At 46.4% G+C, this 24,494-nt stretch overlaps 1 protein-coding gene across 5 annotated transcripts; it reads right to left on the bottom strand.

Annotated features, from left to right (window-relative positions):
- Positions 1-8,605: 8,605 nt before the first annotated feature.
- On the bottom strand, positions 8,606-23,999 carry LOC123393592 (procathepsin L-like). Of its 5 annotated transcripts, none has more exons than XM_045086103.1 (4): positions 23,553-23,999; positions 20,535-20,610; positions 20,307-20,432; positions 19,155-20,090 (listed from the first exon to the last, which is right to left on the bottom strand). In XM_045086103.1, the coding sequence occupies exons 1-4, from the start codon at positions 23,888-23,890 to the stop codon at positions 19,821-19,823; spliced, it is 810 nt and encodes a 269-aa protein (XP_044942038.1). In that variant the 5' UTR covers positions 23,891-23,999; the 3' UTR covers positions 19,155-19,820. The 5 variants fall into 5 exon arrangements, with proteins under 5 accessions (XP_044942039.1, XP_044942038.1, XP_044942041.1 ...); XM_045086106.1 differs by lacking the exon at positions 23,553-23,999 and adding an exon at positions 21,214-21,577; XM_045086104.1 differs by lacking the exon at positions 19,155-20,090 and adding an exon at positions 8,606-8,805 and having other exon boundaries at positions 20,307-20,610.
- Positions 24,000-24,494: the final 495 nt, after the last annotated feature.

Below are 24,494 nucleotides of genomic sequence, written 5' to 3'. Positions count from 1 at the left end.
TGTATCCTCACCATCTGATCTTGTCAGTCCTTTCAATGTTAGGTATCTTAGTAGGTAGAATGAGGGCTCTCAGTGTGATTTTAGTCTGTATTTCTTTAATGACTAATGACACTGGGTAACTTGTTGTGTGTTTAGTGGCCATTTTTGAGAAATGTCTGTTCAAAAGAGGACACATTTTAACCTTTGATTCACAATCCAGAAAATAATCGCCTGTTAATTTTAGGACAGGTTTCCGTTAAGTGAGGTGAATTTAAAAAACTATGCCAGAGAGTATGGTTCTTTCAGAAAAGTTGGTTGCTAATAATTCTAGCTAAAGATTAGTCCAACTTAGCCTTCTTTTCAAGGCTTCAATAATCCTCAGCGTAGTTGCAGAATTCTTGGCCATGATTGCATAGTGCCCCACATGTTTCTATTTAACAGCCTGGTCACTAAACTCCTTTCTTGTCAAAGGGACCTCCTGGTTGACATGTCAGCTCAGCTGTCCACTTCTCAGTTCTGAGACAATTTTGGGTGATCCTGAAGACCTCGTAACCAGTGGAGCACAGCCCGAAGTCCAAAAACCTAAATATACAGGTTTCCCTCTATGGGAGACATTCAGCCCTGACACCTCTGGCAATCTGATGATGCCCACAGACCCTGTCTCTTGATAATGCTGTTAAATGTTTGCAATACATGAAATTACAAGGTGATCGGATATTGAAATACACTTACCAAAATACAAATATATTGGTGACATGATAATATGTGTGTCTGCAGTGGTGGATCTTCAAATGCTATAATTTTGAAATAGTGACAAGTGTAAGCAATTTCCTAAGATACATGGACCACCTGTAATGTGATACGAAACAACGGATTTCTCATGATGGCAAAGTCATGAGTACTGCTAATATCCTGTCTGTTAGTGACAGACATACTTGAAAGGAATGCAAATTTTTGATTACAATTTAGAAAAAAAAAGAAAGATGTTCTTTTCCCTTTTAGAGAGTCTTAGCCGGTGCCGTGAATAGTGTAACACCCACAATTCAGTATGAAAGTTCTAATTCTCAGTGTAACTGTGTTTGAATATAGAGCAATTAAGAGGTAATTAATGTTAAATGAGAACATCGTGGGGGAGGAGAGGGCCTAATCTAATAAGACTAGTGGCATTATAAGAAAATATAGAGAAACTGATCTCTGTCTCTCCCCATGCACACAAGGAAAGTCCACTTTTAAGATACGACAGGCAGGTGGCCATGTGCAAGCCAGAAAGGGGTGGTTTCACCAGAAACCTAATCAACGATCACATTGATCTTGAACTCCCAGCCTCCAGAACTGGGAGAGATAAATTTCCGTTCTTTAAGTCCCCCAGTCTATGGTATTTTGTTAAGGCAGTCCACGTGGACAAAGACAGGACCCCAACCTCCCCTGCTTGCTAAAGCTAAACTCAATTTTCAACAGACCCCTAGAGGTGAGGTTCAAAGAGAGACCCACGTGGAAGTACACTACATTCCAAAGCAACTATTTGAGTTTTCTAACTTATACAAACAACTCTGGGGGGAAACATGCATGAGAATGGATATTAAGCTACGAGACAGTGGGAAGGCGAACATGAACTTGATTAGAACGGATTGGTAGGGGGCATCTGGGTGGCTCAGTGGGTTACAGCCTTTGCCATCGGCTCAGCTCATGATCCTGAGGTCCTGGAATTGAGCCCCGCATCGGTCTCTCTGCATGTCAGGGAGCCTGCTTCCCCTCCCCTCTCTCTGCCTGTCTCTCTGCCTACTTGTGATCTCTGTCTGTCAAATAAATAAAAATAAATTTAAAAATAAATTTAAAAAAATGGATTGGTAGATATGCGCTCCCTAAGAGGAGGTTCTGCATTTAATGCTGCATCCTGGGGACTCAGAAAGGGTCTAATGGTGTGGTTGGTTGGTCATGAAACATGGACCAAATGGTGGCCCACAGAGAGCCAGCTGGAAATGCCAGGCATTCCCTGGTTTAATGTAGAGGAAGGGATTTACAGGCAGGGGCAACTGGAATGTTAGATTGGACTTGTCATTGCAACTTGTCATTGTCTCACCCACACTGGGAGGACGCAGAAGACATACTTTGGACCACTCTGTGAGAAATGAGCTTGTGAGGGGCCAAGTCTGCACTCAACAGCCCTAGGCAGGGCGGGCACGCTCACTGTAATGGTCAGCAGAGCCAAAGCACCAGTCAGAAGCGTCTGACTCATGAAGACCTGTGGCGCTGGCTGGTTGGTCACGGTGTTCCCGGATGTGAAATAAATAGGAAGCCTGCTAAATGTTAACTGAGCACAGAAGTTCAGGTAGAATGAACAGAAGTCTAACCTGAGCCATAAAAGAGAATCACATCCTTTCATCAGTTCCCAGACTTCAGCAAGTTTATAGACCCAGGACCCTTGAATGAAGGAGAGTCCAGTTCCCCTTGAGGAAGGATCCTGGTAACCAGTAAAGATTATTCCTGTTATTCTTTCTTCAGCCTTTCCTAAAGGAACCTTTGATTTTGATCAGGGTAACCACAGTGGAAATAATCAGACACTCGCTCCTAATCAACACTGATTCCAAGAGACCCAAAATGTCACTGTCGTCCACCAGAGGGTAGGCTTACGGAAACCAAGTCATTGATGGAGTTTTAGCACAAATCCATCTTCCAGTGGACCCAGTGGGTCCCCAACCCCATCCTGTTCTGGAATGCATAATTGGAATTGCTTCCCTGACCTATGAAGTGAGGGATATTACAGTGGGAAAGTGACGCAGAAGCCACTAGCACTGTCTCTCCCCAGCAAAGTTGTAATCCAGAAGTGATGTCACATTCCTGGAGAAGGTGCTGATATTGATGGTGCCACCATCAAGGCCTTGAAAGACACAGGAGTGGTGACAGTCTCCGCATCCCCACTCACCTCTCCCATTTGGGCTGTGCAGAAGACAGATGACCCTGTAGACTAACAGTGGATCATTATACGCTTAAGCAGGTGGTCACTTCAATCAGTGTTGAACCAGATGTGGTTGTCGTGCTTAACGAAATTAACACACCCCGGTACGGGTGTATACCTTTGGTCTCTGCAAATGCCTCTTTCTCCATGTCTGCCATGAGACCAACCAGAAGCAGCATTCAGCCGGCAAGACCATCACTTCCATACCTCAGATAGGGTCCATGGAATGGTCAGAAACTCTCCATAACCTGAAGAATGTGGCCAGGTTTTCTGTTTTATTAAAGAAAATGCCAATAAAGCCAAAAGTCTATTCCTCGGCTGGCAAGGCCAGCAGCACACTTTCTTTGGTGTATGTCAGGGATATATCAACTCTCCAGCCCTATGTCATAATTTAGTTCACAGGGACCATGACAGCCCCTCCCTTCCAGAAGATATTACAGTGGTTTACAATATTGATGACTTTATGCTTATTGGATCTAGTGAGCAAGAACTAACAAAGACTCTAGACTTGTTGGCAAGACATTTTTGTGTTAGAGGGTGAGAAATAAATCAGACTAAAATTCAAGGGCCTTCTATTTCTGAGAAACTTCTAGGGACCCAAAGGTATGGGGTTGGTCAATAGATCTTTTCTAAGGAGAAGGATATGGTATCATATCTGCACCCCTTCACCCCCAAACCAAAAAAGAAGCACAAGGTCTCCTTTGGGTTTTGGCATCTTTTGATTTTTTAAACAACATAGTCCTCCTGTGAATGTCATGTCCCACCTATTTCCCAAGGAACAAAAAATAAGTCTGGTTTTGAATGAGGTTCAGAAACATGAGGAGCTCTGCTGCAGGTGCAGTAGCTCTGTGACTCCTCTGCCACTCAGGTCTCATTCAGTGGTGCTCGAAGGGTAGTGGCAGGTTGGAGCCTTTGGCAGGTCCCTGTAGAGGAGTCACAGCACAGACACTGAGGAATTCGGGGGAAAAAAACTCTATACTTCCTTTGAGAAAGAGGTCTCTGACTGCTCCTGAGCCTTTGTAGAGACTGAACAGTTAACCCCAGGTCATCAGGTTACAGTGTGACTTGGGGAGCCCATCATGCATGGATGCTATCTGATGCACCAAGCCATAAAGTTGGACATGCACAGCAGCACTCCTCCATCAGATGGAAGTGGTATGTGTGCAATTAGTCCTACACAGGCCCTGAAGGTGTGAGTAATTTACCGTAAGGAGCTGCCCAAATGACATGGCTCCCAGCCTTGCCTTATCTCGCCCAGCCTGCTCCTATGGCCTCACTGGGAGTTCTCTACAGTCTATTGACAAAGAAAGTTAAGACACAAGCCTGGTTTACAGATGGCTCTGCACAACGGACAGGGCTCGCCTGAAAGTGGACAACTACACTACTTCAGTCCTATCTGGGACATCTCTAAGAGACAGTAGAGAAGGGAGAGTCTCCCCAGGAGGAGAACTTCTAGTTGCACAGCTGGTGGTTCACTTTGCTTGGAAGGAGATATGGCCGAACATGGTATTATATTCTGATTCACGAGCTGTGTCCCATTGTTTGGCAAGATGACTAAAGACTTGGGTGGACCGTGACTGGATTTCTGGCCCAGGGAAATCTGGGGGGAAAGTATGTGAAAAAACCTTTCTGAATGGGTAGAAGTTTTGAAGATATTTGTGTACTGTGTGAATGCTCGCCAAGGGGAGAGCTCAACAGAGGAGGATTTTAGTAATCAAGTGATCCATTTTGTGCATAGCAATCAGCCTCTCTGCCCAGCCACCCCTCCCATGGCCTGATGGGTTCGTGGACCAAGTGGCCATGGTGGCAAGGATGGAGGTTATGCATGGGCTCAGCAACACAGACTTCTATTCACAAGGGTACCCTGATAATGGCCACTGTTTAGTGCCCCATCTGCCGGCATCAAAGATCAACAATGGGCCCTGACACCATTCTCCAGAGAGTTAAGCAAGCTCCCTGGTGCAGGTAGATTACATTGGACGACTTCCATCAATAAGGGGAAACCTTTTGCTCTTCCTGAAATGGACAGTCTGGGTACAGACCTGCCTTCCCTGCATACAATGCTTTTGCCAAAACTACCACCCATGCACTACAGAATGCTTTGTCTATTGTGGAATCCTTGCTATGTTCAAGGACTTTCACTTTACAGCCAATGAAGGGCAACAATTGTCCCATGCTCATGGAATTCACTGGTCCTATTACGTTCCCTAACATGCAAAACAGCTGACTTGATAGAATGGTGGAATGGACTTTGAAGACTCGAGTAACAGCACCAGCTTGGTGGCAGTATCTTGCAGGACTGATGCAAGGCTCTCTAGGAGGCTGTATGTGGACTGAACCAGCATTCAGTATGGTGCTATTTCTCCAATAAACCAAAATTCAAAGGTTCCAGAATTCAGTGGTGGACACGGGAGTGTCACTATTCACTACTACCCCTAGTGGTCCACTGATAAAATTTATGCTACCTGTTCTTATCACCTTATTCTCTTCTGCCTTGGATGTCCTAGTTGCACAAGGAGAAATGCTTCCACCAGAATATACACAACAATTCCATTGACTTGGAAGTTCAGACTGCTGCCTAGCCATGTACATTCTTCACACTATTGAGTCAACAGGAAAAGAAGGGAGTTATGGTGCCGGCTGTGGTGACTGATCCTTACTACCAAGAAGAAATGGGCTGCTACTCCACAATGAAGGAAAAGGAGAGTATGTTTGGGATATAAGAGATACCTTAGGGCATCTAGGATTAAGCTCAACAGAAAATTACAGGCAACCCACTCCAGCAGACTGGTAATGGCCCAAGACCCTGAAGAGATGAAATTTTGGGTCACCACATCTGGTAAAGAATCAGGACCAGCTGAGGTGTTTGCTGAGGTCCATGAGGATGCAGAATGGTCCATCTCCAGTACTAGGGAAGGGGATGGAACCTGTGGAAGGAAGCAGTTGTAAATACCAGATATGTCAGACCACATAACCAGTTCCAGAAATGAGGGTTGCCATTATTATGAGCATTTCCTTCTTATTCTGTCATGAATACTTATGTGTTTGTGTGCAAGATATCTTTGTCTTTTTCCCTCTCTTATTTCTTTACTGTGTAACATAAGATGTACTTATTTTGTGTCATAGTATTTAGGTATTATGGAATTTATGACATAGTATTGTAGTTATGGGGTATAAAGAAAAGGAAAGGAAAGACCACTCAAGAACCTCATTTCTTCTTTGGGTCAAGGCCTTAGTGCATTCTTGGTTGTGTCAGCTTAGTTGGATCATGTTAGGCAGAATTCTGACCTTGTTACTGTCTTTAATTGGAAATCATGGTTTGAGAGGATGTGTACCTATGCCAAGTGGACAAGGACTTGAGTTGTGATGGTTAAATTTCTGTGTCAACCTGACTAGGTCAGGAAATACTCAAACACATATTCACACATTCACACGTGTGTGTGTGAGAATGATTTGGAGTGAGATTAACATTTGAACTGGTAAACAAAGTAAGGCAGCTTGTCCTCCCTAATGTGGGCAGCCCTCATCCAGCCGGCTGAAGGCCTATATAGATAGAAACAAAATAAAACCAAACCACGACGCTCTTCTGAGTAATGGAGGACTCTGACTGACTTCCAGTTGGGACAATGGTCTTTTCCTGACCTTGGACAGGAACTGAAACTTTGGCTCATCTTGGGCCTTGGGCCTGCCTGGAACTTAGACCATTGGTGATGCAGGTCTAACACCTGGTCCTTAGGTGCTCCCACTGGGACTTCTCCTTGGGTTTTTTGTGTCTCCAGGTTATTGACTGGCTGACTGCTGATCTTGGGACTTCTAAGCCCTCATGATCATGGGAACCAATTCTTTATCATAAATCTCATTCTGTCTATTTACGTCCTATCGGTTCTGCTTCTCTGGAGAACCCTGACTAATAAAGGCTGCCTGAAGTGTGTCCATGAACCCAAGCATTCAGTGGACTGCAGATTAAGAAGCCCTGCCCTAGAGGCTTTTAGTGTTCAGGATTCATCTCTAAAGTGTAGGATACACAGGACAAACCTGGTCTCAAATCTTCAGGACCCAGTGCTATTGGGCTCTGACCTTGTTCATCTGCACAGCGTTCACCAGCTTTCCATGTTTCCTCCCTTGCCTCATATCCCAGGAACCCTCCTGCCCCAGGGCACACATTTAGGGTCAGGGTCACATGAACTCACAAATGTTTTGCTCAACAGGGACAGACAGATGCTTATGATGTGACAAACGGGCAGGAGAAACCGGCGCCGTCTGCTGCCTCCATTCCAGCTCCCTGGTGTCTTGATGACCCAGCCGACTGCCCCCCAGACCCCCTCGTCCTCTTCTGGCTCCATTTCCAGGATCTGGGAAGGGGATGGAGACTGTGTGACAGACACCTGGCGATGACACAGTCTTCCCGTGACTTTCATTGCTGCCCGCAGATCTGGAGTTCTTGCTGACAGTCTGATTCCTGGATACATCACTAGGGGGTTAATAACAAATAACTAGTTTATGTGTTCGTGTTCAGGATAAAAAAAAAGCATGTGGTTAGGATATCAAGCTCAGTGCATCCTGTCACTAAGTGCAAAGGAGAGCCCACGACTGCAGAGATGCAGAGACAGTCTCTCTGAGCAGAGACAACCGCAGTGCACACTGGTTCTGAGGAGCTTCTCAAAGTAGCCTCAAGGGTCCTGACAACGATTCGGAGAGAGAGAAGACTCGCTACCCTTCTCGATCAGATGCACTGCTGACCGTCCCGTGTCAAAATGGCAAAGTGATCACCACAATATCTTTATTTAACATCCCTCCCCTCATGTAGTTACAATTATTTTTCCTTGCGCTAGAGAGTTCCAAGTGTTACTCTCTTAGCAACCTCAAATGTACAATGTGGCATGTTTAAGCCGGTCACCATGCTGGACGTTACGTCCCCAGATCTTATTTATCGATAACAAGTTTGTACCTTTGGCACTCCTGGCCCTGCATTCCCCTCCTTTATAACCAGTTTCTTATAAAAGCAAACTTTCATATACCCTACGACTCAGCAATGGCCATCTTTTTCCCCTTTTCCATCACCCCCTCCTCCTCAGGAGTGTTTCTGGTGTTGCCCACCAGACCTGTCCCTGGGACCGAGCTGAGACCTGCCCCTTCACCTACACTCCACAGAGATGATTTAAAAAACGAGCACCTGCCACAGCCCAGTAGAGCCAATGGAACCGTTCCAACACCGTCTGCGCGATTCGGCAGGATCCTTCCCCTTTTCTGAGGATGCCGTCCTGAGAAGAAGTGGATGAGTCTGTAATTGCCAAGTGAGTCTGAGAAGTCCGAGAGCGGAGCCCGGAGCTGGGAGCTAGAGAGGATGGGGGGGAAGGACTGTGCACGGGGCGCGGTGACAGGCTCAGGGAGGTTTGTCCCACACCCACCAAGCTTCTGAGGGACTCCCGCTGTGCTTCGAGATCACCTGCCCTGTTTCACATGCAAACACAAGAACTTGTGTGAAAGCATGTTGAGTTAGGCTTCTGTCACCTGAAGCTGGGAGCATCACGTCTAATGGAGAGACCGGGACGTGGACATGGGGCATTAGAAGTAACAGTCTAGGAAACGTGGCATCGGCTGAGCTGGCAGAGGGCAGAGGCAGCCAGGGTGACTCTCTCCCTCCCGAGTAAGAGAAGAAGAAGCTGGCAGTGTGTGCTGTGGGGTCGTTGACCCGGAGTGCATCATACCGAGGGATATAGACAGCGCCTAACAAGGCTGGATGCCAAGAAACTTGGCAGAAAACCTTCAGAACGTGGGATGTGGCGGTTACTCTTGCCGCCTGCGCTAAGCTCCAGCAAGAATTGCACTTCCTTTTCAGAGAAGCTTCTCTTCCGTGCGTGCCAGCCCATCTGGAAACAGTAGGAAGACAATAAAGCCTTGTTAAGAGAGACCCTTTCTGCACACAGTAATTGAAGGTGTCTCAGCTTCTGCTCATCCTCTTACCCACAGGGGATAGGCACTAAACTCTGTGCCCCAGGCTAATGCTGGAACGGCAGCTAAGGATGGAACAGAAGTTGAGATCGCAGGAGGACTCAACAGCTTTTCCTGTCAGGCTCCCTTTTCTTTCTCTTCGTAATATTCTTTGCCTTTTGACCCTGCTACCCTTTTCTCCCACCCACAGCCCTTGTATCTGGTAATCATCCTGTGCTTTCTGTGTCTGTGTGCTTAGTTTAGTGTTTGCCTGTTTGCTCGATTTTTGTTTTTGTTTTGCTTCCACACAGAGGAGAGATCGTATGGTATTTGTCTTTCTCTGTCTGACTAATTTCACTTGGGATGGTGCCCTCAAGGTCCATCCATGTTGTCACAAATGGCAAAATGCCATTCTTTTTTATGGCTGAGTAATATTCCATTGTGTGTATATGCTACGTCGCTATGCATTCGTTCACTGATGGACACTTAGTTTGTTGCTATGTCTCGGCTTGTTTAAGTAATGCTGCGATGAATATGTGGCACATAGATCATCCTTTTGAGTTTTGTTTCCACTTTCTGTGAGTAAATACCCAGAAGCAGGATTTCTGGATGTGATGGTTGTTCTACATTTAATGAGCTGGAAACTCTGTACTCTTTTCCATTGGGGCTGCACCAGTTTGCCTTCCCGCCACCAGTGCACAGCGGTGTCCTTCCCTCACATCCTCACTGAGCTGTTCATTCCTTGTCTTTGATGGTGACATCCTAACTGGTGCGAGGTCACATCTCATGGCGATGTTTACTTTCCTTTCCTGATGATTAATGATGATGAGCATCTTTTCTTGTACTTGTCAGCCACCTGTACGTCTTCTTTGGAAAAATGTCTATTCAGATCTTTATTCCATTTTTTAATCTTTTTTTTGCTATTGCATTCTTTTTTAATATTTTATTTTTTATTAAAGATTTGATTTATTTATTTATTTATTTATTTATTTATTCATTTATTCATCAGAAAGAGAGAGAGAAAACACAGCAGGGGAAGTGGAGGAGCAACAGGCTGAGGGAGAAGCAGGTTCCACCCTGAGCAAGGAGCCCAAAGCAGTACTTGATCCCAGGACCCTGGGATCCTGCCCTGAGCCAGAGGCAGATGCTTAACCAACTGAGCCACCCAGGCATCTTTTGTTACTGCATTCTCTCAGGTCTTTAATATTTTGGATTTTAAACCCTTATCAGATACATGATTTGCAAATACTTTCTCCCATTCCGTAGGCTGCTTTTTCATTTTGTGAATGGGTTTCTTTGTTTTGCAGAAGCTTTTTAGTTTGGTGGAACCCCACTTGCTTGTTTTTGCTTTTTTTGCTTTTCCTTTTGGTGTCAGATTCAAAAACACCACTGCGAAGACCTATGTCAAGGAGCTTATTGCCTCTATTTTTTCAAGGCGTTTTATGCTTTCAGAAATAACAGTGTAATCTCTAACTCATTTTGAGTTAATTTTTGCGTACGGTGTGAGACGGTGGTCCGGTTTCATTCTTTTCACGTAGCTGCCCAGTTTTCCCAGCACCATTTACTGAAGAGTCTGTTCTTCCCCTTTCGTATATTCTTACCCCTTTTGTTGTAAGTGATGTGACCATATACGCGTGAGTTTATTTCTGGGCTTTCTATTCTGTTCCATCGATCTGTGTGTCTGTTTTTATACCAGTAAAAGGGACATTGGATTTCTCTGTATTATTTCTTACAATTGCATGTGACTCTATAATTTTCTCAAAAGAAAAAGATTAATGAAAAGAAAGCATTTATCTGTGTGTTGAGAAGCTAAATGGGGGCTGCTGTGTTGAACCAAAGCTTTTCTCAGCCACCAGCATCCACTTCCTCTGGTCTTGGTAGGAGCACTGTGGGTTCTTTGGGGAAACTTGTTTCTTCCCCATTGCATGGAGTCTTAATGGGGCTGTAATTAAGATGCCTTCCCTCCCCTAGACATGAGATGAGATATCGATAGACAGTGTCTCCCAGGTTTTTGGAAGCAGAATGATGCAAGGATGAAAGAAACAGTGTGAATTCTTCCTTCCAGCAACAGAGCCCTGACAATATTGCCTAATAGTTCCTGCTGCTGAGACCCCAGATTTGCCCAAGATTCCAGTTGTTTCGGTCCTGATTTCTGTTTCTTTCTTCAACATTGCTATCAACTCTGTCAACATCCCGATGTCTTTACCAAAATTCTATTTTTAAGAAAATGATTTCAATTGCTTTGGGCTACCTATCACTTGCTCTTCAAGGAGATCTTACAACCGACTACTTGAGCCGTTAATTACTCAGGTTTTACATTGAGTCAGTTTTCTTAATCTTTGCATCGAGACCTGCTGTTGCTCCTTTTTCCCACCGAGTCAAGGAGCGCAGATGTTAATAGTCTTCCTGGGGGCACAGCTCTAGGGCCAGTAGAAAGATTCTTGGCTACTTGCTACAGATTTGTCTTTTGAGAGAAAAGGCAGGAATCTGCTCAATATCCTGATACAGATTTCTGGGTGTTTTTTTTTTTTTTATTATGTAACTTTTTTTGCCTTGATCTCAAATTTTATCCTGACAAAGTTTCTGTTGACGTAGAATTTTGCATAGGGTAAAGAAGTAAGTAGGGATGGCCTATGTAACAAATCCTTGAATAAATATTTTCGAAATTAAGGGAGACCTTTGGAAGGATTTTCCCTTGGACCTCACAAGAAAGCAATATGGAATGAGCCCTACTCTATGCTAATGCATGACCTGTGTTAGCTCATTCAGTCTCACAAGCATCCTCTGAGGAAAATCAAATCACTGCCCCACATCCTGCACGAGGAAACTGAGTCTGGGGGTGCTGCGGAGCCTGCCAGGGTGGGAGACTAGCCGAGAGTGGCAGAATTCTCATGCCGGCCCCGCCCTGACTCCCGGCCCCTGTATGGGACCCCTTTCTCCCCTGCCCTCCCTGAGCAGAGCAGAGAAGGGCTGGAGATGTGTGGAGGCTCACTAGGGGGTCTCACGGACGGAGGTCCAGAGAAGGAGGCTGTGACCCACTGTCTAGACGCGTGGAATCGTGTTCCTAAGAAGAGCAAACTGGTCGTCAGAGGGGAAATTCATGGTCTGCTGATGAACGCTTTTTTTTTTTTTTTTTTTCCTCTTTAGAAGAGCTGTTTTTCTAAATCATTTAAATTTAAATCTCGAGAAAAGCACATTGGACACTGAGAAACACAATCATCCATGAGGCAGAGAGTGGGGGGAAAAAGCAGTTTCTACCTTCCGTCTTTCTTCCCTTTGTTAAACCATATTTCTCTGGAAGTAAATCATTTCTGTTGGTTTTGAGAAAGGCTTGGGAGGGAGGAAGAATCCCCGTGGGGGCAGTCAGGGACAGGAACATTCCAAAACACCACACCTTCCCTGGACACTCCTGCCACCAGTCCCTTTGCTGAAAAGCACTTGAGCCTTGCCCAGGGCATCCCCTGTTTGGACAACAGCAACTGTCTCCAGATTCTCCCAAGAGCAGAGGCAGCCCCTCCTGAAACAGTGATAACACTATCCCCCGAGGGCTCTACTTCCTCCAGCTGCCCCTTTGCTTGGCATAAACAGGAACAATAAGACTAGATTATCCTGTTCTCAGTCCTCACGGAGATTTTAACCAAAGACTAGAGGATAGGCAGGGTGATGCTGGAAACCCACTTGGGGCTCCCTGTGAGCCTCTTTTTGTGAACCACCTGCCAACACATAAATTCCCTGTTATTTAGTTGATGGGGGTCCCTAGGAAGGTGCTGGATCCCCTTCTACAGGGCTTTCCCGAGTCCTCTCACTTGACTTTCCCGGGTCCCCTGAGGCAGGCACAATCTCCCCTGGGACAAGTAGGGACCCAGTTATCACATGCCCCAAGGCCCCCAGCTCCAGGGCACAGAGCCCCCTCCCACAGGCTGGCTCAGCCAATTGCTGTGCAGGCAGGTACCAGGGGCAGGACCAGCAGGGCCAAATCCCAGGCTTAAATGGACTGTCTCCTACCCATCAGCAGGCGTGCTGGACACCTCCGACCTGCACCTCTGACTGCACCTGCCTCAGGTGAGATCCCAGCCTGGACCTGAAGGGAAGGGCTACCCCTTAAAACATGGGGAGGGGGGGGGTACCAGCCTTGGGGGCCAGGGGTTTAGGGCTCCGGGGAGGCACTCTTCCAGGGCCTGGTCCCTCTAGGCATGGCAGCTTGACCCCTACACCCCAGACTCAGGGCTTGTCACTCCCTGTATTGCCATCTACATGCTCTGGAAGCAGCAGGTGGGTTGCGGTTTGCAGGGCGGGGAACAGGCCAGCAGGCCCCCTGCACGCGCCACCTCTCCACAGCCCCGTGGAAACACGTGGGAGGATTAACGCAATGTCTTTACTGTACCAGAGTGGTTCTAACACCTCAGAATAAAGGATGGCTCTTTAGATGGTTGGTCTAATCCAAAACACATTTCTTTTCCCTTCCTAGGTTTTGGAACATGCATCCTTCTCTCTTCTCTTGGCTGCCCTTTGCCTGGGAATAGCCTCAGCTGCTCCACAACCCAATCAGAGCTTAGATGCACGCTGGTCTCAGTGGAAGGCGGCCCACAAGAGACTATACAACAAGGTTCGTAACATCTGAGCTGTCCACTGAGACCCCAGGGAATGTTCCATGCTGGTGGGAGTCCACAGTGGAGAGTAGTTTTTGGAGGCCCCTGGTACCCAGGCAGGTAGCAGGGCACTGTGACTGTGCATGATGGGGACAGATGTCCTGCTGTGTGGTTGCTGGAGAGCAGCTCCTGGAGCATCAGCCCAGCCCTGGTCCAGGTCCCTCCTCCCGTCTGTGAGCACATCCACTTGGTGCAGGTGAGCTGGGCTTAGATAGAAATCAACAGGATGGGTTGCATGTTTGTCTCCAGGATGAAGAAGGACGGAGGAGAACAGTGTGGGAGATGAATCTGAAAGTGATTGAACAGCACAACCAGGAGTACAGCCAAGGGAAACACAGCTTCACGATGGCAATGAATGACTTTGGTGACCTGGTGAGTGCAGCTGGAGTTGCTGAATGTTTTGTGCTTCCTCTAAGGATTTTTTCCAAAAAAAAATCTCATGCTTGTCAACATTCTATTTCCTTTTCCTTGAAGACCAGTGAAGAATTCCAACAGGTGTTGAGTGACCTTAAAATCCAGAGGCAAGAGGACCGGAATGTGTTCCAAGCACCTCTCTTTGCTGAGATCCCCTCGTCCGTGGACTGGAGAGAGAAAGGCTACGTGACCCCCGTGAAGGATCAGGTGAGACAGTACTCGGCAGCTCCCTTTCCAAGAGCAAAGCCAAGAGGAACCAGTGCCCTCGTGATGGAAGTTGAGAAACCATATACAGTTTGTTATGTTTTGGAAGAGTTTTCAGATGTCAGGGCTGTTGTCAAGTCTTGCTATTAACTTTGTAGACTAAGAGCTGTATCATTTTGTTTTCAGGGTCAGTGTCAATCTTGTTGGGCTTTTAGTGCAGCTGGTGCCCTTGAAGGACAGATGTTCCGGAAAACGGGCAAACTTGTGTCACTGAGCGAGCAGAACCTCGTGGACTGCTCTTGGTCTCAAGGCAATGAGGGCTGCCGCGGTGGCCTGATGGATTTTGCCTTCCAATATGTTATGGACAACGGAGGCCTGGAATCCGAGGAATCCTACCCGTATCTTGCAAGGGTAAACAGACTTCCCTTTCTTTTATCAAAGTTGAGTATATTCAGTAAAACAAAGCCTATATTTCAAATTCTCATTTTAGACTGTAGACTCTGTATCTGCACATGGTCAGAACAGATTAAAATCTGTTAGCCTGGCACAGTTCTCCACCTAGAGGGTTACCATACAGGTGTTCCCACTTCTCAGCCACACAGCAATACAAATATCGTTCTAAATACAGTACAGATCTCCAGAGTGAAAAATCTATGCACAAGTAGACCAAAGGAGTGTCTCATTGAATAGATATTGCCTCATTTCTCAATTTCAAAACAAGCAATCATATTTTGCCTCTTGACATGTTTTATAACACACTCGACTTGGACATCATTCAGCTGCAAACTGTCTTGAGCTCGTGTTCCCCAGGAGGTGGACGGTATTAATCAAGTCCCTTCCCCTTTACCTTTGAAAGAATGGCTACTGCAGATACAGGCCTGAGAAATCTGCCGCCAATGTGACTACCTTCTGGCACGTCTATAACGAGGAGGATGGTCTTATGACCGCAGTGGCAACTGTGGGGCCCGTCTCTGCTGCTGTAGACTCAAGCCCGTATTCCTTCCAGTTCTATAAAACAGGTGAGCATTTGTCTACCCAGAACATTGGCCAGAAAATACGGGTAACCAGCATGACATACAACAAGATGGGCTTTTTTGTATGTGGGATTCAGGAGGGTATGGATTTAGCATGGTGGCTCATTCTGTGTATGTAGTCCTTGTGCTTGTTGTCACCATTTGACATGACTTGACCCATATCCCCAGGCTTTTAAGCACTTCAGAAATATATTTAATCATTAAAAATATTTTATTTATTTATTTATTTGGCAGACAGATCACAAGCAGGCAGAGAGGCAGGAAGACCGGGGTGCGGGGAGCGGGGGGGAGCAGGCTCCCTGCCGAGTAGAGATCCTGACGTGGGGCTCGATCTCAAGACCCTGGGATCATAACCTGAGCCCAAGGCAGAGGCTTTAACCCACTGAGCCACCCAGGCACCCCTATAAATATATTTAAATGACTACATAGCTTGACTGGTATAGTTTACTTCACTTTTTTCCAATGTTTGGACCTTGAAGTTTTCCAAGGAATTTTACTACTGAAATAGACACTGGAAAGAACCCCTTGACTCAAGTAATTTTCTGTTCTCTGCTGCTTCTTCGGCTGACATCGTATGGTAGAATGACAAAGTTTCAACAAGTGCTCTTTTATGCCTCTTCACTGTTCTTCACAAAAGAGACTGTGGCAACATATATTTCTGGTAGTACTAGATGATGTCCTAAATCCCTAGCCTAGCTAAACGAAAAGATCTGATTTCTAAATCTTATCTCAATTGCTATCACAACCGGATTTTGAGATGCCGCCCTTGCTGTGGTCACTAGGTTGTTGTCACATGTTATCATGTCACTTGGGTGTTCCCGCTCAGCACTGAATCTCTCTTCTCCAGGCATTTATTATGATCCAAGCTGCAGCAATACACGCCTGAATCACGGCGTTCTGGTGGTTGGCTATGGCTTTGAAGGAGAAGAATCGGAGGACAAAAAATACTGGATAGTCAAGAACAGGTATAAAGAGCCAAGAACACCTACCTTGGAAATTGAAAAGGGAATTCTTTCTAGAATCAGTGTTTGGAGGCAGATCCTCAAACCCTTGAGCACGCTTCTGAAATCCCTGACGTGTTTATGCCATTAAGGGGGAAGGGACATACTCATGTGATGACGGCAGTAGCTTGCTAGGGTCCTGCCATGGTTTTGCTACCATTGCGTTTCTCAACTTGAAAATTTTCTCATTTCTGAAATGCATCTGGCCCCAAGAGCTTCTTTTTTCTGTGTTTCCATTTGTCGTCTGCGAAAGGTCTGGGGACGGAATTCTGTGCTGGGTTAGAACTCAAGTAGGAACAGGAACGGACTCTCCGGATTCTTCCTGAATCTGTCCTGGCCTCTGGTGCCCTGCTCAGGGTCGGGTGTGATGGTTCATGACGGGAAATGTGATTGATTGTTTGTAATAAGTGGCAAACCCTGTCTTCTTTCAGCTGGGGTACAAACTGGGGCATGGAGGGCTACATGCTGTTGGCCAAGGACCGGGACAACCACTGTGGAATCGCCTCCATGGCCAGCTTTCCTGTCGTGTGAGATGAGGGCGTACAGAAGGCCTGACTGGGAACCGAATATCGAGAAGATGAATTTTGTTCGAAAGCCGACCACATCTTATGATACGGGATAAAACACATGAACCATTGAAGACCCAAGCTGGGATTTGACTGTGTGGATTTTATATGAGGAATGTTACCACTTCGCTCGTTACTGATGTAAAAAGCCTTTGTATGACAGACTTGTCTAATAACTTTTGGATTTTCATTTTTTAAAAAAATGTATGAAGTTTTATTTTTTAATAAAAAACTTCAAAGTAGAAGGGAGGTAAAAAATGTTACTACTTTAACTCCTTATAGAGTCAAAATGTGACTGGGCTCTAGGATATCCGTGGATAGGCCAGTGGTCCCTGGGAGAATGCTGGGTGGTCCGATTGTTTTGAGTATAAATGATTGTTACATCTGTAACATTGTTACAATGTCAAATTAGTTTCAGGTGCACAACCCAAAAATTTGCCAACCCTGTACAGTACGCTATGCTCACCGCAAGGATAGTTGGTGTCTGTCAGTCTCACACTGTACCTTTACGGTGCTATTACCACACCATTGACGATATTCCCTATGTTGTGCCTTCTATTCCCGGGACTTACTCATTCCATAGCTGGAAGCCTGGACCTCCCATTCCCCGTCACCCCTGTTATTCATCCTCATTCTAATCTATGTCCTCTTTACTCTTTACTCTTTACTCTTTCCAGATTTCCCACCCCTCATTTACTAACTGGGTTTCTCTCTCCACAGTCCCCAGCTCAGCTAGTAGTCTGTAAACATATCGGGGAGTTTTAGAGGAAGAGACGGTGGGGGCCAGGGAGGACACCCCAAAATGCGTCACAATGGTACATGGATTATCTGGATACGAAGCTCCTTGGGAGACAGCGGGTGTGAGGGCACCCAGGGGTCCTCTGTCCCCAACAAGCAGGAAACGAGTCTGCCATAGCACAGGTGCCCTCCCTGCACTGCGAAGTACAGAGACAGCCTTTGCCGCACACTTGGGACTTCAAAGCTGGGAAAGCTGTAGAAAGAAACCTTGTGGCTTTTTTACTAATCTACAACCTCAGCACAAATTCCACTTAGCATTCCTGCTGGTTGAAAGCTCCCACATAGCAGGAAAGCTGGCCACGGTGGCCATTCTACACTGGTTGTCCAGGGCCCTGGCCATCAGCATGGAACCCTGTGTGCCCCAGTCCGTGCCCTAGTTGCAAGAAGCCAGGGTTTGCCAATGATTCCAGAGGAGCAAACACATTTCCCTTCATGAACAATCACACCCGACCATGAGCAGGGCACGAGAGGCCGGGACAGATTCAGGAAGAATCCAGAGAGGCCATTCCTGTTCGTGCTCGAGTTCTAACCCAGCACACAGTCCTTCTTTCCCAGACCTTTCGCAGACGACGAATGGAAACACAGAAAAAAAAAAGAAGCTCTTGGGGCCAGATGCATTTCAGAAATGAAATGTAAACAAGTGTGCTCAAGGGTTGGGGGACTTGTCTCCAAGCACCGATTCCAAAAAGGATTCCCTTTTCAATGTCCTAGATAAGTATTCTTGGCTTTCTATACCTGTTCTTGATAATCCAATAGTTTTGTTTCTCGGATTCTTCTACTTCAGATCCATAAACAAACAGCAGAACACCGTGATTCAGGTCTTCACGACTGCGGTTTAGAGCATTATAAATGCCCGAAAGTAAAATCTAATGTGGGGCTGAGGTTTCCCGCGTGACCTGGGGTAGTGACAGCTTATCAGCCTATCAGCCACAGTAAGGGAGATGTATCAAAATTCAGTTGCACTATAAATCCAGCTAAGATTAAAAGTCAGGCAGTTTTGTTTAGGTAAGCTACGGGTTTAGGCCCTCCTCTGATGTTAGCAGAAACACAAAGTGTCGCAATCTTTTTGTAAACAATAGTCAAGAGGCGTATAAAAATATCTCTTGTGATTCACCTTATGGATGTGAGCTTACAAAAACAACAGAACACAAAATGACTTGCCTAAGGACCCTTTCCAGTGTTAATCTCAGTAGTAACATTCTTTAAAATTTTTTAAGGTCTAACAACTGGAAAAAAGTAAAAAGCAAGCTATACCAATCAAATTATGTAGCCATTTCAATATATTGATAATGTGTTTAAAATCATGGGGATTTGGATCTGGTCATGACAGTTGGAAACAGAAGGCATAAATGTTATGGGTGCAGGTGTTATGTGTGAAATCCACCCCCCCCCCCCCCAATTCTACATTGAATTCTGCATACCATAGTGTCACTCCTGCTGTATCTTAGGGTGGTTTTCCAATCTTTCTAGCTCTATTTCTCCATAGACAGATGCGTACCCTCTTTATAGAACCAGAAAGTGTCCAGGCTTGCACGGAGAGCAGCAGGGACGGGCCCCACAGCTGCCACCACCAGCACAAGGGACTCCTCCTCCTCACACCGGGCCGGTGGCGCGCTGGCAGCAGGAATTCCCGGGTCTGTATGTGCAGGATCCGTCCTTTCAGAGGGAAAGGGGAAGAGACTTGATCATTACATCCACCTCCTGGGGAGCATGAGCTCAAGACAGCTTACAGGTGAGTGATTTCCAAGCCAAATCTGTCGTAAAGCATCCCAGGAGCTGAATCGCTATTGGTTGTTTTGAAATTGAAAAACTACCTTGTATGTGTTCAATGAATTATTCAGGATCTAGTGTCCTTAAGAACTGGTTCATTCCAGAGAAATCTGTACCCTGTAGAGAATGGTATGTATGTCTCCCTGTAACATAGAAATAAAAATAGTCATGTGGTCCCCACTGAGGCAGGCACTGTGCCTGGCTTGTCTGGTTTAATGACAGTCCTGACAGTTTGCAGCTCTAGGGTTCACCATTTAAAATGTGAGTGTTGTGGGTGCCTGGGTGGCTAAGTGGGTTAAGCCTCTTCCCTCGGCCCAGGTCATGATCTCAGCATCCTGGGATTGAGCCCCTCATGGGGCTCCCTCCTTGGTGGGGACCCTGCTTCCCCCGCTCCCCTCTGCCTGCCTCTCTGCCTACTTGTCATCTCTGTCTGTCAAATAAATAAATAAAATCTTTTTGAAAAGATAAAAAAAATGCAAATATTAAATATGGTATCTGTGTTCTTGAAAAGCATGTGACTAGGAGCAGAGCTGGACAGATGACACGTGAAGAGCTCCACTGACCCCTGGACGATATGGATAGGATTCCTCTGAGTCTAGGCCTCCGTTGTTCAGAATATACTGGAAGGCATAATTCACCAGGCCAACAGGGCAGCCCTCACTGCCTTGAGACCTAGAATAGTCCAGCGGGTTCCGTTCACTCAGCGACACAATTTGGCCTGTTTTCCGGAACTTGTGTACTTTGAGGGCACCGGCTTCCCTAAAAGCCCAGCCAGAAGCACACGGACCCTGAAACCAAATTAGAAAGCTCTCAGCCTAAACAACAAACAGCAAGGCTTTGCCAACAGCCCATGAATCTGAAAACTCTTGTAAAACACAGCGAGGATGTGTTGTTCCCCAGCAGGGACCCATCGAAGAGCTGCTGTTTTCTTTTCGGCTTTACTTTTGGAAAGAAGTGATCCTTTTTTTTGGTGAGAAGGGATCCTTCAGACTCATAGGACTTACCCTGGCTGTCTGTCTCCTGTCCACAGGTACAATGAAATCAGCAAAGAAGGGTATTTCAAACACTTTCCCCTCTGTGTCCTTCTGGATTTTAAGGTCGTTCATCATGTGTCTGAATTCTTCACTGGTCTTCAAGGAAAAGAAGGTAGAATGTTGACAAGGATGAGAATTCTTTGGCGAAGTACCAGAGAGAGAGAGAACAAAAGGTTCAGGAACCCCAGCCGCCCTCACCAGGTCACCGACGCATTCACCGCCGTTCGAGCGTTTTCCGATTCCTCTCCCACACTGCTCTCCTCCGTCTTTCACTCTAAAGACAAACATATAACCTACAATTTTTATTTCTATTTAAAGCCAACTCACCTACTCAAAGTGGATGTGCTCACAGAGAGGAGGAGGGGCCTGGACCAGGGCTGGGCTGATGCTCCAGGAGCTACTCTCCAGCAACCACACAGCAGGACATCTGTCCCCATCCTGCACAGTCACTGGGCCCCGTTTCCTCTCTGGGTAAGAGCGGCCTCCAGAGGCTACTCTCTGCTGTGAACTCCCACCAGCGTGGATGTTCTCTGTGGGGCCCTCCAGACAGCTTAGATGTTCCCAACCATGCCATAGAGTTTCCCATAGGTTGCCTTCCATTGGGTCCATTGAGCATCTAAACTTCGACCAAATTTTGTAGTAGCTGAGACTATTCCCAAGCAAAGCGCGGGCAGCAAGAAAAAAGGATGCATATTTCAAAACCTAGAAAGGGAAAAGAAATGAGCATCTGAACAGACCAATCTGTCTAAAAAGCCATCCTCTTCTTATGAGCTGTTAGAGCCCCTAGAATGGACAAAAAGCATTGACTTTGACTTAGCCTCCCAATATATACACAAGGACGGGACTGGCCCCACCAGTGGGGGGAGGGGGTCCTCACCTGACTGTCGCTCTGCAGATGTGACAACAGGTGTGGCTCCTAGGGGGTTCTCTGATGTTGGGCTGTGGCTTTAAGGTCATTCATCGAAAGCCCTGGGGTTTGGCCTGGCTGGTCCTGCCCATACCACCTGGGCACACTGTGATCCTGTTGGTTTTGCTTTTGTTGGCCAAGCCGATGACTTCTATTCTACTGTTTTCTTGATGATTAGATCTTGTTTTTAACAGAACAAAAACATCTGGACAATTGTGTAGACTTGTATCCCTACCTTAACTGGTTTGACTAAAAACAATGAGCTCACAGTGATTCAGTTAAGTGACCAATGAGTTCGCAATGGTCTGGCTTACAAAAACAAGTCTATGCATATTCAGTAAGGAAATGGATGTCCACCTTCCGTTAACTGCTGTCATGGTAAGACAAGAAGGAATTGCGCCATAGAAGTGCATTGAAATGTATTTCATCATCGCATGCTATCTAGTATGTGTCTAGCACTGGGAAAAGTAATCTGTATTTTTAGACATTTTTCTTACAACTCAGGGTTCCAGAATCCTGCAATAAAGCAATAGCACAATGATGTGCTATTAAAATTTAAAGAAATTTTTTGGTTTCCCATTGCATACACAAGTCATGTTTTCCCTCTACTGTAGTCTATTTAGTGTGCAATTGCTTTATGTCTAAAAAATGAACAGGCATTAATCAAAAAACACTCCATTGCTAAAAAGTGCTAACCAAAATCATGTTTCAGCAAACATGATCGTTCTGCTGGTGGAAGGTCTGTGCCCATGTTGACGGCTGCTGTCTGATCACGGTGGTGGATGCTGAAATTCGGGGTGGCCCTGGCATTTTCTTAAAATAAGACAACAGTGAAAATCGCTGCAATCACCTTCTCTGGGGCATGCAATGCTGTTTGTTAGCATTTTACCCTCGGTAAGACTTCTTTCCAACAGAGTCCCACGCCCTATCACAGCTTCATCAACTCCGATTATGTAATATTCTAAGTCTTTTGTGGTCAGTTCAATGATCATCATAGAATCTTCACCAGGAGAAGAGGATGCTTTTCCATCTCCAGAAACCATCATTTCGTTCATCTAAGAAGCAGCTCCTTATCTGTTCAAGTTTTTTTTGTACACATAGGATTTTATTTTATTTTATTTTTTCATATAACATATAATGTATTCTTGGTTTCAGAAGTAGAGGTCAGTGGTTCACCAGTCCTGTATAACACCCAAGGCTCTGTGCACCGCGTGCCTTCCCTCATGGCCATCACCCAGTCACCCCATCCTCCCACCACCCCCCCAGCAACCTTCAGTTTATTTCTTATGATTACGAATCTCTCATGGTTTTTCTCCCTCTGTGACTTCACTTTCATTTATTTTTTCCTCTTTTCCCCTGAGATCCTCTGTTTTGTTTCTTAAATTCCACATATCCGTGAGATCATATAACTGTCTTTTTCTGATTGGCTTATTTTACTTAGCATAATACCCTGTAGTTCCACCCAGCTCGTTGCAATTGACTAGATTTCTTTCTTTCTTTTTTTTTTTTTTTTTTTTTATGGCTGATATATATAGATAAAGAGATACAGACAGATATAGATACATAGACATAGATACATATCTAGATATATCTAGATACATAGATATTTAGAGATTATATAGATATATAGAGACATATATAGAGAAATATAGATATATATCTAGATATCTGTGTCTATGTATCTGTATCTGTCTGTATCTATATATCTATATCTATCTATAGATATATATCTATATATCTTTGCTGTGCAAATGCTTTTTATCTTGATGAAGTCCCAATAGTTCATTTTCACCTGTTTCCCTGGCCTTTGGAATGTGTCTGACAGAGGCGCCTGGGTGGCTCAGGGGGTTAAAACCTGTGCCTTTGGCTCAGGTCATGATCCCAGGGTCCTGGGATAGAGCCTCGCATTAGGCTCTCTGCTCAGCAGGGAGCCTGCTTCCTTCTCTCTCTCTGTCTCTCTCTCTCTCTCTCTGCCTACCTGTATCTCTGTCTGTCAAATAAATAAAATCTTAAAAAAAAAAAAAAGAGAGAGAGATGTGTCTGACAAGAAGTTTTTATGGCTGAGGTCAAAGAGATTGCTACCTGTGTTCTCCTCTAGGATCTGATGGATTCCTGTCTCACAGTTAGGTCTTTCATGTGTTTTTGAGTCGATTTTGTGTGTGGTGTAAAGAGATGCTCTGCTCCCCCCAAAGGCCACAGCCCTGGTCCCCCCCAAGCCCCGCCAGAAGGGCCAGGACTGTTTCCTTTCCCCGGGAGAGAGACCCCCGTGGGCACACAGAGATCACTCAGACAGCAAGCAGTGGATTTACCTTAGACGCCTAGCCCTTGGTGCTGTTGGCTCCTGAAGGTGCAGGGGCAGAAGGGCCGAGCCACCAGGTTGGACGCAGGAGCGGTGGCACCTGTGAATCCCGGCTGCTCCGTGTGCAGCCGCTTGGGGCCCCTGGGTCTTCCCCACGCGGCTCGTCTGGCAGCCACACCCAGACTCGCTCTGCGGCCAGCGGAGGGTCTGGCTGTGGCCTTGTGGGGCTGCAGCAGGAAGGACATACCCAGAGCAGAGGGGGAGCAGGTGTCCCGGAGGAGCCTGCAGGGGAGGCGGCCTGCGGTCCCCAGAGAGGAGCCCCGGGGGCGCTCTGTCTCTGCTCAGCATGCCCAGGGGGCTGCTCCAGCCGGCCTGCCGCTTCCCACCACTAGGGGTCAGCAGTTAGCAACGATGAACGGTTTCCCTCTAAGACTTGGCTTCCCCGCGAGATGGTTGTTTTCAGGGTGCTGCACGCGAGTCTCTTGGAATCCTCCGTCTCACGGTGACAACTCGGGCGGTGTGGGAAGACCTGTCATGCGCAGTCTGGTCCGCTCTCGGCGAGCAGGAGCCCACGGTCACTAGGGAAGTCTCTTCCTGACCACGGTCGCTCTGACAGGCTTCACGGCAAAGCGGACAAGCTCGTGCTTCTGCGCCTCGCAGCCTCTGTCAGGCTGGACCAACAGTCTGCAAAGAAATACACCGAAAAGCGGACTACGCTGTTCTGTCTTACATTCCTGTTTGCAAGTGTCCCACTTTCATAATCCGAGAAACAAGTACATTCGAGAATAAGCGTTCCCGCTCTCCCTTCCCCTGGGATATTCCCGTGTCCATGTCCTCGGTCTGTGAGTGTGACCAGCCAGCCAGGACCTTCTGCCGGCACCCCCCTGGTCCTCCGCCTGCGCTCCGGCAAGCGGGGGTGGAGCGGGCTGAGTATCTTACCTGCACCAGCTTG

The sequence above is a fragment of the Mustela putorius genome, unplaced genomic scaffold (assembly GCF_011764305.1).
Source record: "Mustela putorius furo isolate JIRA1106 unplaced genomic scaffold, ASM1176430v1.1 tig00000876_pilon_pilon_pilon, whole genome shotgun sequence".
NCBI classification, from domain to species: Eukaryota; Metazoa; Chordata; class Mammalia; order Carnivora; family Mustelidae; genus Mustela; species Mustela putorius.
The sequence above is the reverse complement of the archived record's forward strand: the minus strand, read 5'-3'. Positions and strand labels throughout refer to the sequence as shown.

Excerpts from the sequence above, each read along its gene's own strand:
- LOC123393592 (XM_045086102.1), bottom strand. The coding sequence starts at position 23,890 with ATGCTGAGCAGAGACAGAGCGCCCCCGGGGCTCCTCTCTGGGGACCGC. Across the intron at positions 20,611-23,552 it reads CCAAGGGCTAGGCGTCTAAG|AGTGAAAGACGGAGGAGAGC; the intron begins GTAAATCCACTG and ends GTTTGTCTTTAG. Across the intron at positions 20,091-20,306 it reads ACAGGAGACAGACAGCCAGG|GGTCCGTGTGCTTCTGGCTG; the intron begins GTAAGTCCTATG and ends ATTTGGTTTCAG.